Source organism: Paramormyrops kingsleyae, chromosome 5 (assembly GCF_048594095.1).
Source record: "Paramormyrops kingsleyae isolate MSU_618 chromosome 5, PKINGS_0.4, whole genome shotgun sequence".
Taxonomy (NCBI): Eukaryota; Metazoa; Chordata; class Actinopteri; order Osteoglossiformes; family Mormyridae; genus Paramormyrops; species Paramormyrops kingsleyae.
Window position 1 is genome coordinate 32,670,628 of NC_132801.1, and position 16,506 is coordinate 32,687,133.

Here is a 16,506-nt window from a genome sequence, read left to right on the forward strand (position 1 = left end):
CTGGAGCAAATAGCTTCTTAGCTGATTGTTATTGGTGTTCATATGAATGATTATTAATATGCACACCAATAACAAACACACTTTCTTTTTTGAATGATTTAAAAAAAAAATCTCGATATTTCTGTAATGTACTGTATATTTGAATTGAAATGAAATCGATTTTTCCCCTCAGAATATCCAGCACTGTTTACAAACTGAAATAAGGGCATATTTTAATATTAATCAATAAAATGCACTGTTGCTGTATTAGCCTTATGAAGTTTTACTGGATATGGTTACTGTTATGGACATTACCCGGGTATTTTTTTGCCAATGCCTATTGCCATATTTGTACCCCACAAAACACAGTGTTACTGTATAAGTGCTGCCTGAAGAGGGAGCTGCCATCTGGGTCCTTCATCCCAAATTTGATCATCAAGAAATGACACACATTTTATAACAAATTTAGTTTGAATCATGAGCAAAGAACACTTGCTTATACATGTGAAAGGCTGTGGAAGCAGCAGTTTTAATTCACCCTGCTGCTTTGTACCATTTCAGTGACACATAACAGATGTAAGTCATTTTAAAACTCTAAGGTAATTTGCTGCCAGATTATGTTTTTCCTGGTGTTTGGAACCAAACATATTACAGAAATTTGCTTGTACAAGAAGAATATACAAATATTTCATTAAAAAATAAAAAAAAAACTTAAAATTTCAATGAAACACCAGTGGTGACCCTTGCAACACAAGGCAGTGCAGTAATAAGTACGGAAACTTCAGTGGCGAGATGCGAGCGCAATACAGTTAGCATGTATGCTAACTTTAGCATCATTCTCTTTAGTGTGACCGGAAGTAGTCAGACAGTGGCAAGACGCTCATCAAGATTTATCCAGAACCATTGGAGTGCCGGGGGGTGGCTAGCACACTGCTAGAGCTGGTCAGGCTCCTCTTCATTCTCGTTGAGCTCCATTGAGAAGTAGTCTCTAGGCTGCCTGGAGAGGAGAGAACGCGCAGTATGCAGCCGTCACCAGCATGCAGGTCCACTTCAACCCCCCAGTGCCTTTTCATTGCAACCTGTTTCTCTGGTTAAATGGTGCTAGTTAGCTGATAATAACCTGTACCCGTTTTAGCTGATAATATCCTGTACCCATTATAGCTGATAATATCCTGTACCCGTTATAGCTGATAATAACCTGTACCCGTTATAGCTGATAATATCCTGTACCCGTTATAGCTGATAATATCCTGTACCCGTTATAGCTGATAATATCCTGTACCCGTTATAGCTGATAATATCCTGTACCCGTTATAGCTGATAATATCCTGTACCCATTATAGCTGATAATATCCTGTACCCGTTATAGCTGATAATAACCTGTACCCGTTATAGCTGATAATAACCTGTACCCGTTATAGCTGATAATATCCTGTACCCGTTATAGCTGATAATATCCTGTACCCGTTATAGCTGATAATAACCTGTACCTGTTATAGCTGATAATAACCTGTACCCGTTATAGCTGATAATATCCTGTACCCGTTATAGCTGATAATATCCTGTACCCGTTATAGCTGATAATAACCTGTACCCGTTATAGCTGATAATAACCTGTACCCGTTATAGCTGATAATAACCTGTACCCGTTATAGCTGATAATAACCTGTACCCGTTATAGCTGATAATAACCTGTACCCGTTATAGCTGATAATATCCTGTACCCGTTTTAGCTGATAATATCCTGTACCCGTTATAGCTGATAATATCCTGTACCCGTTATAGCTGATAATATCCTGTACCCATTATAGCTGATAATATCCTGTACCCGTTATAGCTGATAATATCCTGTACCCGTTATAGCTGATAATATCCTGTACCCGTTATAGCTGATAATATCCTGTACCCGTTATAGCTGATAATAACCTGTACCCGTTATAGCTGATAATAACCTGTACCCGTTTTAGCTGATAATAACCTGTACCCGTTATAGCTGATAATAACCTGTACCCGTTATAGCTGATAATAACCTGTACCCGTTTTAGCTGATAATATCCTGTACCCGTTTTAGCTGATAATAACCTGTACACGTTTTAGCTGATAATATCCTGTACCCGTTATAGCTGATAATAACCTGTACCCGTTATAGCTGATAATATCCTGTACCCGTTACAGCTGATAATAACCTGTACCCATTATAGCTGATAATAACCTGTACCCGTTATAGCTGATAATAACCTGTACCTGTTATAGCTGATAATAACCTGTACCCGTTTTAGCTGATAATAACCTGTACCCGTTTTAGCTGATAATAACCTGTACCCGTTTTAGCTGATAATAACCTGTACCCGTTTAACCCAACCCGTTCCCTGGAAGTACTACATTGAAACTGGTGTGTCCTGAGGATATCTTGATTTTTAAATATAGTCCAATTAGGTGAAAAAAGTGTATGGATGGAGCTGATAATATGTTTCAGGGAGTGTGTTTTTACTAAACGCCGCACACAAATCTGGTGCTCATAACAGGACATCCCAGAATCCTTATGTGCAGCATTACAGGAACTCGCATGACATGGTATTTGTTTTTCCTCAGCTGACTAAAATGCATCAGATTTAAATAATTTCTAATCATCCCTCCATTATCTGTACCCACTTGTCCTATTCACGGTCATAGGGGGTCTCAAGCCAATCCCAGAGGCTATGGGCACAAGGTAGGGAAAAACCCAGGATGGTGGACTAACCCATCACAGGGCTCACTCACAGACCAGTTACTCACAGACCAGTCACTCACAGACCAGTCACTCACACATGCACATCTATGGGCAGTTTGGTAACACCAATCAACCTCAGCATGTTTTTGGACTGTGGGGGGATCTGGAGTACTTGGAGGAAACCCCACGACGACATGGGGAGAACATGCAAACTCCACACATGCAGCCATGGTGGAGACTCAAACTGTGTGGTGACACAACAGTGCTAACCAGTGCAGCACCACTCTGCCCTTTAAATTGCAATAATATTAATAATTAGATCAAATTTGGATGCATGACAAAAACAGTATCCTCCCCATCTCTATACCTCTCATGTATTCCTTTAAACCAAAGAGATAGCTTATTAGCCCTGAGCAAAACACATTAGCATGGAGCTAACGGCTTTGTGCTACTCAGATCCCTTCCGAAGTCCAGCTGAAATGATACCACTTACCTCTTTTTGTAGAAATACGCAAAGAGGGCAGCTCCCAGGCCCAGCAGGAGCAATGTCCCCACCACTAGGCCAATCTGCCAGCCCAGCGCAGACCCTGTCGACAAAACACGGCCAACAACAGGCAGTGTCAGCCAACGTTCTCATACATAGCGAGAGAGCTTCAAGGCCAAAATGCATCAGGAAATTTGAACAAATACCAAGAATACCGGAATTTACTATTTACCAGAGGGAAAAAAACACCAGATTTGGAAACATAATTAGAAGATGGCTCAAAATAAACCTTATGGCTAGAGGATAAATTTATAAGCCAAGCCCTACAGACAAAGCGAAAACAGCACAGGAATGTTCAACAAATGCCAACCAGATTCATTCAGACTAAATGTCCATTATAAACACATCAAATGCAAAGCAGCAGATGTTTCATAATTTTTTTAATTTAAGAATGAAAATCAAATGCCTTGTGTTTTCCAGCAGAATTCATCAGACCATTGAGTTTTTTTTTCCAGTAACCACACAGGATCAGGGATTCTGGTCAGCAGGGTTAACTTTAAAACAGCAATCCCTTCACATGAGCATAGTGCAGACTGCAAGTCCAGTTCAATGCACGAAAGAGTGGGACTGTGTTCGGCTGACACCAATCAGACACGTCTGAAATAAGCATCCAACATCTGCCTTAGCACCACCCCAACCCGTTTCCCACAGCAGGACATAATTATGCTTCAAAAAGCTGTGGATAGTCTTGTAATGAACACCCAGAATGGCACGCTGCAACAAGAAATGGCCTGGTTTTGCAACAAAATAAGGATTCATAGGTGAAACAAGTTCACTGGTGTTGGCTTGACCCAAACCATGTGGGAGTCATCAGTCCCAGAAAAATAAATCAAGTTAGTATCACGACAGAAGCCTGCTAACAGAATACGTATTAACATTTTTGTGTGAAAGGGGAGTGGAGGTCACATTCTGTCATTTGATGCGTCTATAAAGTACAAAGCTTCACAGTTCTGCACGTCTTGTGTAAATGAATATCTGATGAAACTCTTGGTATGCTGTGTGTTTCATTGTCTGATAAATGGGGAAGTTTATATTTTATATATATAGTCTCTTCCGGTGAGTCTTTCCTAAGAAACTACTGCGTCAATAGTTTAAAATGTCAATGCTGACTTGCAGCAGATATTAAATCATCTTCCCAACCACACATGACAATAAGACACTAATCCCTACGCGCTTTCTGGACAGACAAATCCATTATGCTAGAGTATCCATAAAACTATTGTGATTTATATGAAAATAAAATTGTGTACGAATATCTTTTTACTTCCCAGTTCATATTTTCGAGAAGGTATTCTCCAGAGGTTGTCCAAGAAATGTTCTATAGAATCCGCTGACAAAAAACAGCTACTTTTTTGTAATTTACCCTTCCTGCATCCTCCTTGTTCGTGCAGACAGCTGGTGATACCGTGACCCGACTTACTTTCACCCACAGACTTGTGCACAGTGCGGTTGGAGCAGCCTTCTCCGAGCGCCTGGGACCGGTATTCCCGGGACGCCTGCTGGATCAGTTCCCTCTGTCGGGCAGACAGGGCCCGGATGCTGCCCTGCACGCTCAGCCAGCCCTCCACGCATGAAATGTTGACCTCTGTTAGGGAGGGAAACACCAGCCTGCCTCAGTGTGCCACACAGAACAGATTAGCAGCTTGATCTAATGAGGGGAGGTGGGCAAGATAAGAGACAACTGGACCGATCTCCTTGATGGGCAGGTTGGGGCTGCAGCAATGAAGACTGTAAACGCTAAACAAATGGCAGGAGGCATCTTCAGCTCTCAGCGTGTGCAGGACCTGAGCCTGCGGCTGAAGACGCTCCTCATCCGCACCGGCTCTCTGCTGAGAGAACGGGCCACATTCTGTAGAATGGAGCAGACTGGACACGGCTCTTCCTCCCACCGCTACATCCTAGGAGGATACCTGAGCTGTGGAGTTATCATACGATTCTGCTTCTGTCTTATAACAGGAGGCTGACGCTGGCTGTGTTCACATGGCCCTCCTGCCTGCCGCAGACTAAAGCCAATAGGCTTCAAATCCATTATGGATATGGAATTTTAGATTACAGATATGGATTTTTAGCAGCATCCTGTCATAAAATCATCCATCCATACTCTCCTCGCATAAACAATCATATTCTATTGGCCAGCTAAACCAGGTTGAAACAAAATCTTGGTCTGGATTTGTACTTTCTGGACTTGAACTATTCACCTCTGTCTATATGCTTCAGAGTCACAAATCAGTAAAGCCACGTCACTTGGAGCGAAGGTGTCTGGCAAAAGTGCTACTCACTGAGACACCATGCCATCCCATCATAAAAATGTGACGCAACAACATTTATCCCAGGCCACAGATGGAGACAAGCTACATGATACAAGCTCCAGAAGGATGACCTACACACAGTGCGCTCTCCGCTGGTCGGTTTCTTACCCCGCAGATGGAGGGCAGAGATCCCACAATGACACCAGTTCTCAAGGTACATGGCCACCTCCACCTCACGCCTGCTGCTGTTGTCCGTCCTCCACCCACTGCAATCTGCACAGAAGGGGACAGTTGGCATGCTGGAAATAAACTAGCTCAAGGCCAGCTATGACCGACAAGCTCGTCCCCTGTTAAGTGAAGCTAACAGGCAGCTCTGATAATTCATGTGTCAGGTACTGGCCAGACCTTGAGCCCAGCAGGTAGAGGGACGCAGCAGTGGGTGTATTTGCATCACAATGCTTCAGAAAAGGAGCACAGCGCTTCTGCTCTAAGCCAGAAATGGGATCCCACCAACTACTCTTTAACTTTTTTTTCCTTTTGTCTCCCCTGTTGCATGTTATAAGATTTGTGTTGGGATGGTGATCCTATACACAGGATGCTGGGACCAGTGGAAAGTGGCTTCTTGGGGATGACAGGCTCAGTGATCAGAGTAAATATGGAAGACTGCTGCCTCAGCTCTAACAAGAACTGCAGTGACGGGGAAACTGTGAGAACCAGAATGTCCCATTCAGTCTCTTTTGCTCCTCTCATGAACAAAAAGGACTGCTTTACACCCTTAACAATTAATAATCAATTACGGGTCCGTGAAGGGGCATGTCCCCTGACCCAGCCCCTCCCTCAGAACATCCACCCCTCCCCCAACCCTCCCCCCGTCTCACTCCATCTCTTTTGTGACACAGTGGCTTCCAGGGAGACACAGACATACTTAGTGAGTGCTGTTCCCCGTCGCTGCCAGGAGGCCCGAGGCACAGGGCGACGCTGCTGGAGAAGTTGGAGCTGGGACAGAGATTGGAGAGATGCGGGGTCTGGATGGAGGTGGTCCACACCAGCGGGGTCCTCGCCTCACAGCAGGAACAGCGGCTGAGAGAAAGGGGCCCCTCCGCTGACCTGCAAGCGGAGGTGGGGGGGCAGAGTAGATAAGATGGAAATGAAGAGATGTCATAACCGGCCCCCATCCCTGCAGTAAAAGAGCTCACTGTCATTTCAACTGCAGATATTCTCTGACTTAACGATATGTGAAATGATGCATATTTAGTTGTTGTCAATGTACTTTTATAGCCCATAGATATATAGCTACAAATCAATTGTTTAAACTGAGAAGTACTTATGCATTTCTCAATGAGTAACAAAGCATCTGATTAGATTGAACTAAGGTCAATGTATTGAAGAACAGAATGCACAAACTGTCCTATTTCAGGCTAGTTTGTGAGTAAACGCGTAGTGCTGGTCATCAGAAACAACCGATTATCCCGCTCGCTGACTAATGCTTACCTGAGAGTGGGCATCACCTGCCACCCACTGCTTGCTGCCAAAATGCTCAGCAGCTTCTGATCCTTTGTGAAAGCCACGGCGTCTATGATGCTACTGTTGGTTTCTGGCTGGCAGACCCTGCTGTAGCGCAGGGAGCCGTAGCACAGAGCCACAGCTCCGCGACCTGGGACAGCGGCACCGTTTCTCCTCAGTGGCCAAGCCTGGTCTGGAGAAAACGCAGTCATAGGTTCAACTGTGATTCAGTCAGGAAAACAACATGACAAGCAACCAGAACCCTCAGTATTAGTTATGGTGCTTTAAGAAAAGAAAGCAATGACTAGACATGACTATTTCAACTCAAATTAAAATAACTCCATAGCTCACCAGCATTGGTGCCATTCCCAATGAGATAGTACCCATCCTGATCAGCAGAACCTGTCAGAGGAACAGCCAGTGTTTCCCCACCGTGTCCCTCTTCAAAGACAACTAGGACCAGCCCCTGCAGCTTGGTCATGGGTGGAGCATGTAACTCCACAAAGTTCTTCTGCTGACTATGGTTGGACCACTCAGTGCTGCTTATCTCATTAATAACAACACCTACTGGAGGATCGGGACACACATTTTTCTGCAGGGGCGTGGGGGACGTCACCTAGATGGAATAGCAGAAAGTTAGAATGGCTTGGGTCGGCGGGGGGGGTCCTCTCAGTAGATTTCACCGATCTATGGTCATGCGGTCTGGATTAACTTGAGTTTAGGATTGGAGTCCGCCATTTGAGTACCTTACATTTGAGTAGCCTGCATTTGAGTACCATTGTACTATGCCATGGGGCTGCCCTGTCTTCATTACTCTGACATCTATCTCCAAAGCGTAACAAATTATACACCTCTAATTATTTGCATTCAAATGAAGCATCATGCATGCAGCATTATAGCTAATTTTGGGTGTGAAAGGCAGGTGTAGGAAAGGGACTGACCACAAAAGAGAGCAGGTCAAAAGGGCGCCGGCTGTTACAGCGGCTCAGCGACTCATCCTCCACGTGGAACGTGGGGTCTTCAAGCAGGGGCAGCTGGCCGGGAGTCAGTGCGTCACTCAGATCTCGGGCCTCCTTGTCGGAGCCGGGCCGGCGGTACACCACAGCATCCAGGAGTCCCTCCGCGGGGATGCCAGGGGACAGTGTGGATGGTGGCCCTCTGGTGCTGCGGTACAGGGCCACGGCGTCCGGCCCGTTCTGGATGGTGTTGGGTGGAAGCTGTATGGAGGGCTTGGGGACCAGCCCATCACTGCCCACAAGGAAGTAGCCGCGGGTGTCTGTGAAGTAGCCCGTGAGGCTGATCTCCCGATAAGGTTTGCTATTGTGCCCGTTGAAAAGGAGCAGCCAGATGCCGTCCAGGGACATGCGTCGGCCAGTGGGGTGCCAGATCTCAATGAATTCGGCGTCCTCCTCCGCACCGGGGATGTCAGCGTTCACCTCATTTAGCAGGAAGTCCTGCTGACTGGCCGGATCCCAGGGGGGAGGCGCCGCTGTACCTTCAGGAATCACTGTCGGGGCGATGGGCTTGGAGTTTACTTCAACAATCACAGTTATTCACATTCACAAGGTGGGATTTTGTGCTTATGTTCGACTAATCTAAGGATATAAAGTAATCTTCAAAGCACAGATATGACATTCGAGTTGCAGTACTGGCAGATAACCCTCAAAAATCAACAAATAATATAATATAATGAGTATTATCACATACCACGATCTACGGTATATAGATACACATATTTACTTGACATCTGACTGCAACAATTCTTTCTTTTACGGCATAATAAAATTATTGGATGCGCTATATGAAGAAGCAAATATTTCAGCTAATAATACATTTTAAGAATACAGCCTTACAACCTGTGCGACTTATGACAACTCTCACATACGAAGAAGTTTAAAAAAAATGTAAATGTAAGAATGAATTTTGAGTGTCAGTATGCCTGACAGCGCTACGCTACCTAGTGCACGCTGTGCATTGTACGATAATTGCAGCTTGAAAGTAAAACATTCATTTCAAGTACTAATAAATTGAAACCCAAATTATAGTTCTAAAACAGCTGTTCAGAGTTAGGAAGTTCAGTGACAAGCAGTCTCATTGGGTGATTCTTACTTAATTAGTAATGCCTAAGAATGAAATGGTTACCAGTTTCACCATAAACCACCATAAAATTCCCGATGGTTAGTATAACTCTTTAAAAATGTAATTATCATTAATACTGTGGTTGATTACCACACATTGAAAAACTACTGTTCAGCATCAACCAAAGTTAGACTGAGCGTGCAACGTGGGCTTGTTTTACGTCAATAAAAACATTGCAGAAGGCAGTTACAGTGCTCTGGAGATTTTCAATGTTAATGCATATTTGATATTGGTTCCATGTGTTTACATAAGGTATTGGCTACGTTATTATTTTATTGTCTATGCAAACAATAAATGCACAATAAATGTTATTATTTTATTTGTGGTTTTCAATATAAAACTTTGATTTCAGTTCGTGTGTCAGTAGTTTTTGAACATTTTCAGCACATTTTAACAATATTGCGAGAATACTGATATCTGTGATAATTGTAGTGACTATAATCGTAATATTAAATTTTCATACTATTTCATCTCTAGTAGCACGTCAATATCAATAACATAAAACAGCAAATATTTGTGCATAGTATCCCTTTGGGGGCCAATGACTACAACTGCAATTAAGAGCAAAATGGCAAGAACAGAACTGAATGAGTCAACCAAAAAAAATATGACACTTAATAAAAAGAAAGTGTCTGTGTGGAACATATGTGCAGAAAGTGTCGCAAGACTTTGTAACTAGGGATAGTCTGTACTGTGCCTCTCTATAAACACTTTATAAGAGACAGTGCCTTTGCCCTCCCATCCAAAATGACTCACCAGATTTTTTAGGACACGATTCTGGCCACAAGCAGTGGTTGGCTTTTCCGGGAGTTTGAACAGTCTTAATGAAAACACCTGGGTCTCTGCTCCAGCTAGCCGTTCCACAGCGGCTGAGGGTTATGCCTCCCAGTTCGACACTGAAAAGAATGACGTCCTAGAGTAAGTGGTGTTTTACAGTGATAGCCCCAGACCAGTGCTATAAACGATAGATTAGTCAGACTTGCCTACTGCTGAGCTGAAAGGCATCTCTTCCTGGGATTAAAGTTTCGGTCAGGTTGGCGCTGGGTGTGGCGTCTGGCCCGGCATACACAAAAGAGTCCAGGGGCTCCAGTGGGCTGACCGCGCTACCGATGGTAAAGTCTGTCGTTCGGCCAGCATACACTGCCAGAGCACCAGAAGATGCCCCTTGAGGCTTCAGTATGGAGAGGTTCCCCGAGGAGAACATCAAGTCGCCTGAGGAACACAACCAAGATTAAAGGTTTCTTCCTGTACAGAAAACCATGCACGTGTAATAACAAATGATCAGGTCTGCAGAACAGATCAGCTGCGTTAACCACAAATCAGGAAACAGGCAGGAAAAATCATCCCCCCTCACACCAGGGCCACAAGCTCTTTGAGCTTCTCCCCCCTAGCAGGCACTATCGATCACTATATGCCAGAACAGACTGGCACAAACACACCGTCCTCCCGCACGCAACAAAAACAGTTGCTCCAGTGACCTCAGTTCATTTGCACTGTTACCCCCACAGTACCCCATTACCCCTCAGTTGCACTGTTACCCCCACAGTTCCCCATTACCTCTCAGTCGCACTGTTACCCCCACAGTTCCCCATTGCCCCTCAGTCGCACTGTTACCCCCACAGTTCCCCTTTACCCCTCAGTCGCACTGTTACCCCCACAGTATCCCATTACCTCTCAGTTGCACTGTTACCCCCACAGTTCCCCTTTACCCCTCAGTCGCACTGTTACCCCCACAGTACCCCATTACCTCTCAGTTGCACTGTTACCCCCACAGTTCCCCATTGCCCCTCAGTCGCACTGTTACCCCCACAGTTCCCCATTACCTCTCAGTCGCACTGTTACCCCCACAGTTCCCCATTGCCCCTCAGTCGCACTGTTACCCCCACAGTTCCCCATTACCTCTCAGTCGCACTGTTACCCCCACAGTTCCCCATTGCCCCTCAGTCGCACTGTTACCCCCACAGTTCCCCTTTACCCCTCAGTTGCACTGTTACCCCCACAGTTCCCTTTTACCCCTCAGTCGCACTGTTACCCCCACAGTTCCCCTTTTACCACTCAGTTGCACTGTTACCCCCACAGTTCCCCTTTACCCCTCAGTCGCACTGTTACCCCCACAGTTCCCCTTTTACCACTCAGTTGCACTGTTACCCCCACAGTTCCCCTTTACCCCTCAGTCGCACTGTTACCCCCACAGTTCCCCTTTTACCACTCAGTTGCACTGTTACCCCCACAGTTCCCCTTTACCCCTCAGTCGCACTGTTACCCCCACAGTACCCCATTACCTCTCAGTTGCACTGTTACCCCCACAGTTCCCCATTGCCCCTCAGTCGCACTGTTACCCCCACAGTTCCCCTTTACCCCTCAGTCGCACTGTTACCCCCACAGTTCCCCTTTACCCCTCAGTCGCACTGTTACCCCCACAGTTCCCCATTGCCCCTCAGTCGCACTGTTACCCCCACAGTTCCCCATTGCCCCTCAGTCACACTGTTACCCCCACAGTTCCCCTTTACCCCTCAGTCGCACTGTTACCCCCACAGTACCCCATTACCCCTCAGTCGCACTGTTACCCCCACAGTTCCCCATTGCCCCTCAGTCGCACTGTTACCCCCACAGTTCCCCTTTACCCCTCAGTCGCACTGTTACCCCCACAGTACCCCATTACCTCTCAGTTGCACTGTGACCCGCACAGTACCCCATTACCTCTCAGTCGCACTGTTACCCCCACAGTACCCCATTACCCCTCAGTCGCACTGTTACCCCCACAATTCCCCATTACCTCTCAGTCGCACTGTTACCCCCACAGTTCCCCATTGCCCCTCAGTCGCACTGTTACCCCCACAGTTCCCCATTACCTCTCAGTCGCACTGTTACCCCCACAGTTCCCCATTGCCCCTCAGTCGCACTGTTACCCCCACAGTTCCCCTTTACCCCTCAGTTGCACTGTTACCCCCACAGTTCCCTTTTACCCCTCAGTTGCACTGTTACCCCCACAGTTCCCCTTTACCCCTCAGTTGCACTGTTACCCCACAGTACCCCATTACCTCTCAGTCGCACTGTTACCCCACAGTACCCCATTACCTCTCAGTCGCACTGTTACCCCCACAGTTCCCCATTGCCCCTCAGTCGCACTGTTACCCCCACAGTTCCCCATTGCCCCTCAGTCGCACTGTTACCCCCACAGTTCCCCTTTACCCCTCAGTTGCACTGTTACCCCCACAGTTCCCCATTGCCCCTCAGTCACACTGTTACCCCCACAGTTCCCCTTTACCCCTCAGTTGCACGGTTACCCCCACAGTCCCCCATTACTGCTCAGTTGCACTGTAACCCTCCCCCATTAAAACAATGATGTAAATAACTCACTCTTTATTTCATTGTTCTGTACATATTGTATTTACTCCAAAATTCCTTCCACTGACATGCATTCCTGCACATTTTATACATTTATCAGCTACACATTTTATATATCAACCAAACTGTATGTGACTATTCTCACGTTGCCACTGACAACCAAAGATGGATTCCACGTGTGTGTGAACATACTTGGCAAAAAACCTGATTCTGATGTAATACTTGACAGCAGAAGCACTTTACATCCTTTCAGTCACGTGACCAATCATCTGCTACCATACACCATTTGACAATGCAGCTACATGGTTCTACGCAGGTTAGTCAGCGTACCTTTCAGTCCACTTCCTTTTGAAGTTATGAGAAGAAGGCCCTCCTTTGGGGCATTGATATCCATGCTGAAGGTAACAGTGGCTGTTCTTCCATCCAGGAGTACCAAGACCAGGGGATCTGCTGGTTTAGAGATACTGAGCTCCACAAACCCTTCGGTCTGTCCTTCTCCCAGCCGGAGCTCGCTGATTTGCACTGCGGTGCCATTGGATGAGTGGCACTGGTTGTGCTGACCAGGTGATGGTAGCCCCACCTGAAAGGTCCAGCTGCCAGAGGACAGCCAGCAGCGCTCCATGGACTCGTCGCTCTTATGTACCGAATCATCCTCGATAAAAGCAGGAGATCCTGGTGTCAGGATGTCCGCCATAAACTCTGCATCCATTGACTGCCGCGTTGAGTATACAATAGCATCCATCAAACCGACGGTTGTTATATTCATCTTCTCGCTGTACCGCTCTGTGTTGCCCTGGTAAAGCACAATGGCGTCTGGCCCATTCTGCACTGTATTAGGGGGCAGTATGATTGCTGGTTTGGGCTGGACTTCAGCAGAGCCCACAAGAAAGAACCCCCTGGCATCTGTAGTGTGGCCACTAAGGTTCAGCACTTTGTAAGCTACATTTCCGTTCCCATTATAGAAGACCAAGGTGTAGCCATCTAAAGAGGCTGCCTTGCCACTTGTGTGATAGAGCTCTACAAACTCAGTGGTGTCCAGCTTGGGATTGTCTGCGTTTACCTCGCTGATTATAAGGCATGATTCGCTGATTACTGGCACGATCTGAAGCAACGCAACAAAACCAACCAAAAATGCAGCCATCCGGGATCGCACTGCTCAGGCAAATTTGCGAAGACGGTGTTATAAATCCTTTATTCGCAACTGCAATCACTTGTTTTGGCGCTCCTGAAATCCTGAAAACAACTAAAACAAAACAGAAAAAATCAAATATCATACAGATGAAGTTAATCTTCACTTCTACAAAACATAGAATGAAATATAACGAAATGTATACCACGCGATTTTATACTCCCAATATTTCCACAGGTTTGGAAATGTACCGATTTCAAGAGGAAATAAGGGACAACGTTTTGAAGGCGAGTTGTACAAGTAAACCCGTCTTTTTATTACCGAGTTTTTTTAAGCTCGTGTCGTAATTTTCGTGAAGTGATTGTAACACCATGTATAAGCAAATAGAAAGTTTCGAGACGACGGATTTATGTACTGGATTGACAAGGTAATTATTGTCACTCCCGTAGATTTCCCATGTAGTTGGCTATACACAGTGATGATCCTTTTAAAGTAAATGTTAGCAACCACAAATCTGTGTCATGTAACTCCTCTAGCTAGTTTGGGATAAATGTTTACTTGGCCACTACCTGAACTGCCTCCAGTTTTGTTCGCTAGCAAAGTTGGAAGACTATAACTACCTATTTACCCATTTCGCGTTAGAACATAGAAATCTATATACCATATTTTAAATTCATCACATTTTTAATGGAAAAGCGTATTGTAAATTTTGCAAATGAAAATGGGGCGTAAATCACACAAGGTGCTCTCACGCTGTGCGGAGATCTTCCACTGAATAATTCATTCATTGCATCAAGTATAAGAAGTAAGATAATATAAAGATGGGTTGCACATCTTGTCATTTAAATTTTGCAAAAAAAAAAAAAACTTGATTAGCTAATTTATCCGGTAACAGAACCAATATTAAACATGCATGTTCAAACTTGGCCGTTTTAAATTAGCCTTTGCAACAGTGCAGTTACATTAACACAAAATCCGTAAACCTATAATTTCCGTTTCTCGCTGAGCAATGCCCCGTTGTTGCAAAACGAGTCTGCCAGTAGGTCGGTAAGATTTAAAATTAAAAGTATAACACTGCTAGAATAAGCTATATGCAATACGCAGTTTTAGTCTAGTCATTATAACTAGCTAGTCAGAAAATATTTCTGGTTTAACTTTACACCCCGTCTGCTCAAACATGGGGCGTCGCAACTCCACGACTTACTTATTCTAGAGGATTGTCCTCTTCAAGATACTCCAACAAGGCTTTACGATCCGAAATTACTTTACCAATTCCAGACATTCGCAACTTTTAGTGACCATGTCACCCTTTTGACGTGTCCAGCCTTGACCAACCGCGTTTCCTCCTGCCAGTACGTAGGCGATCACACAGAATGATGCGAAGAAAGTTGGCTGGGAGATCCCGAGGGTGAGAAGGTACAAAGGGAAATTCATCCGAAAGCTGGATCTTCCTCACTGCCGAGTAAGTAGCGGCTCCATCCCATGTAACAAAGACAAGTAATATGCCTGCTGTATGTTGCCCATTCAGGGATAAACTAATGAAACTGGCGCAAACTTTCGCCGTTAAACTAGGGATTTACTTGTTTCACTTCCTCAATTGCAAGAAATATTGTCGCTACCGAGAGGAAATGGTGTTTGGAAGATTTCATATTTCGCAACATTCTAACCCCTCCCCACCCCCCGCGAATTATCTTAGTAATGGAATTTTTTATTCCTCGTGTGATTTTTTTTTTTAAATACTTCCACGTCTGCTTCTTCAACATATAGTTTGTATTTATTTCTGTCCTTTGATGAAGTACTAAAAAGAGATTTGTTCTAAAAAGTTTATTATTTATTCGTTTTTGCTGTAATCTCCCCAGGGAAAGGTGACCCCGGTGACTTTTTAAAAGGTAATCATCTTTAACATGAAGGTAAACCCGACCTTATTCTTAAAGGCATTAAAATAATTATAGATGGTTATACTAGTTTGAATAAGGTTTAATAAATTATGTACCAAAATACAATGACAAAGTCAATGTGGTTAAGTAAACATCCCCAAACTAGTATTTTCTGTGTGCTCTTCTTTTAAATATAATACACTGTACAGCTATTTTCTTATAATATATTTAGTTTTTATTTAGAAAAACAGCAGCTGTAATATTGTAGTGTTAAATTCATTTTTTAAAGCTATTTTTAACATCAAATTACAGTTTTGCCCCATATACACCAATATTAAAGAATTACAATAGAATAATATGTTGGAATCGATTTTAATGAAGGTGTGGTTATTAAACAATTACAGGCTTATTAAAACCCAACTGTCCCCTTTTATTCATGAAAAAGTACATTTTAATGTATTTTAAGTTTTCCATCTTTGTAGTATGCTTTCCCTCTTAGAAAGCAGCATTGCACTGGTGGAACAATGCTACCACAATAATGTGGAATGTGAACGCAGGTCATCAGTGCTATGAATGCTGAAAATAAACAAGACTGCCTAAAATGCTTCCTTTATGATGCAACAATTGAGTGGGTTGGTGGATATCTGGATGTTTATTATGCTCCTGAAACCTGCGACTTCTTGTCAGTGATGGTCTAGCGAAATCTATTTGGTGTTCTTTTACTGCCTACAGAAAGGTCACATCCAAGCTTTCCCATTTGCTCCACATCAATATATATTTGTTCAAAATAACATATAATGCTATCTTTGGCTATTACTGAAATGTATACGTATGTGAAAAATATAGTTGAAAACTAATCTAGTGTTTGATGTAATCATTTCACTGACTGTAGAGGAAACGCAAACTATCATACAATAGGCACATTCAGAATGTTTCAAAGTTTACATCAAAGAGAATGGAATGCTTGAGTTAATTACACAATAAAGTGATACAAGTGAGGGGTAGTGTATGGCTCAGAGCCTGAGATT

The 16,506-nt window shown here is 44.3% G+C and overlaps 1 protein-coding gene across 1 annotated transcript; it reads right to left on the reverse strand.

The window, feature by feature from the left end:
* Window positions 1-427: 427 nt before the first annotated feature.
* LOC111841946 (uncharacterized) lies at window positions 428-15,260 on the reverse strand. The gene is made up of 12 exons (XM_023808122.2): window positions 14,806-15,260; window positions 12,803-13,715; window positions 10,108-10,336; window positions 9,881-10,020; window positions 7,927-8,492; window positions 7,337-7,601; window positions 6,974-7,178; window positions 6,408-6,589; window positions 5,651-5,755; window positions 4,654-4,818; window positions 3,183-3,276; window positions 428-976 (listed from the first exon to the last, which is right to left on the reverse strand). The coding sequence occupies exons 2-12, from the start codon at window positions 13,611-13,613 to the stop codon at window positions 913-915; spliced, it is 2,826 nt and encodes a 941-aa protein (XP_023663890.2). The 5' UTR covers window positions 13,614-13,715; window positions 14,806-15,260; the 3' UTR covers window positions 428-912.
* Window positions 15,261-16,506: the final 1,246 nt, after the last annotated feature.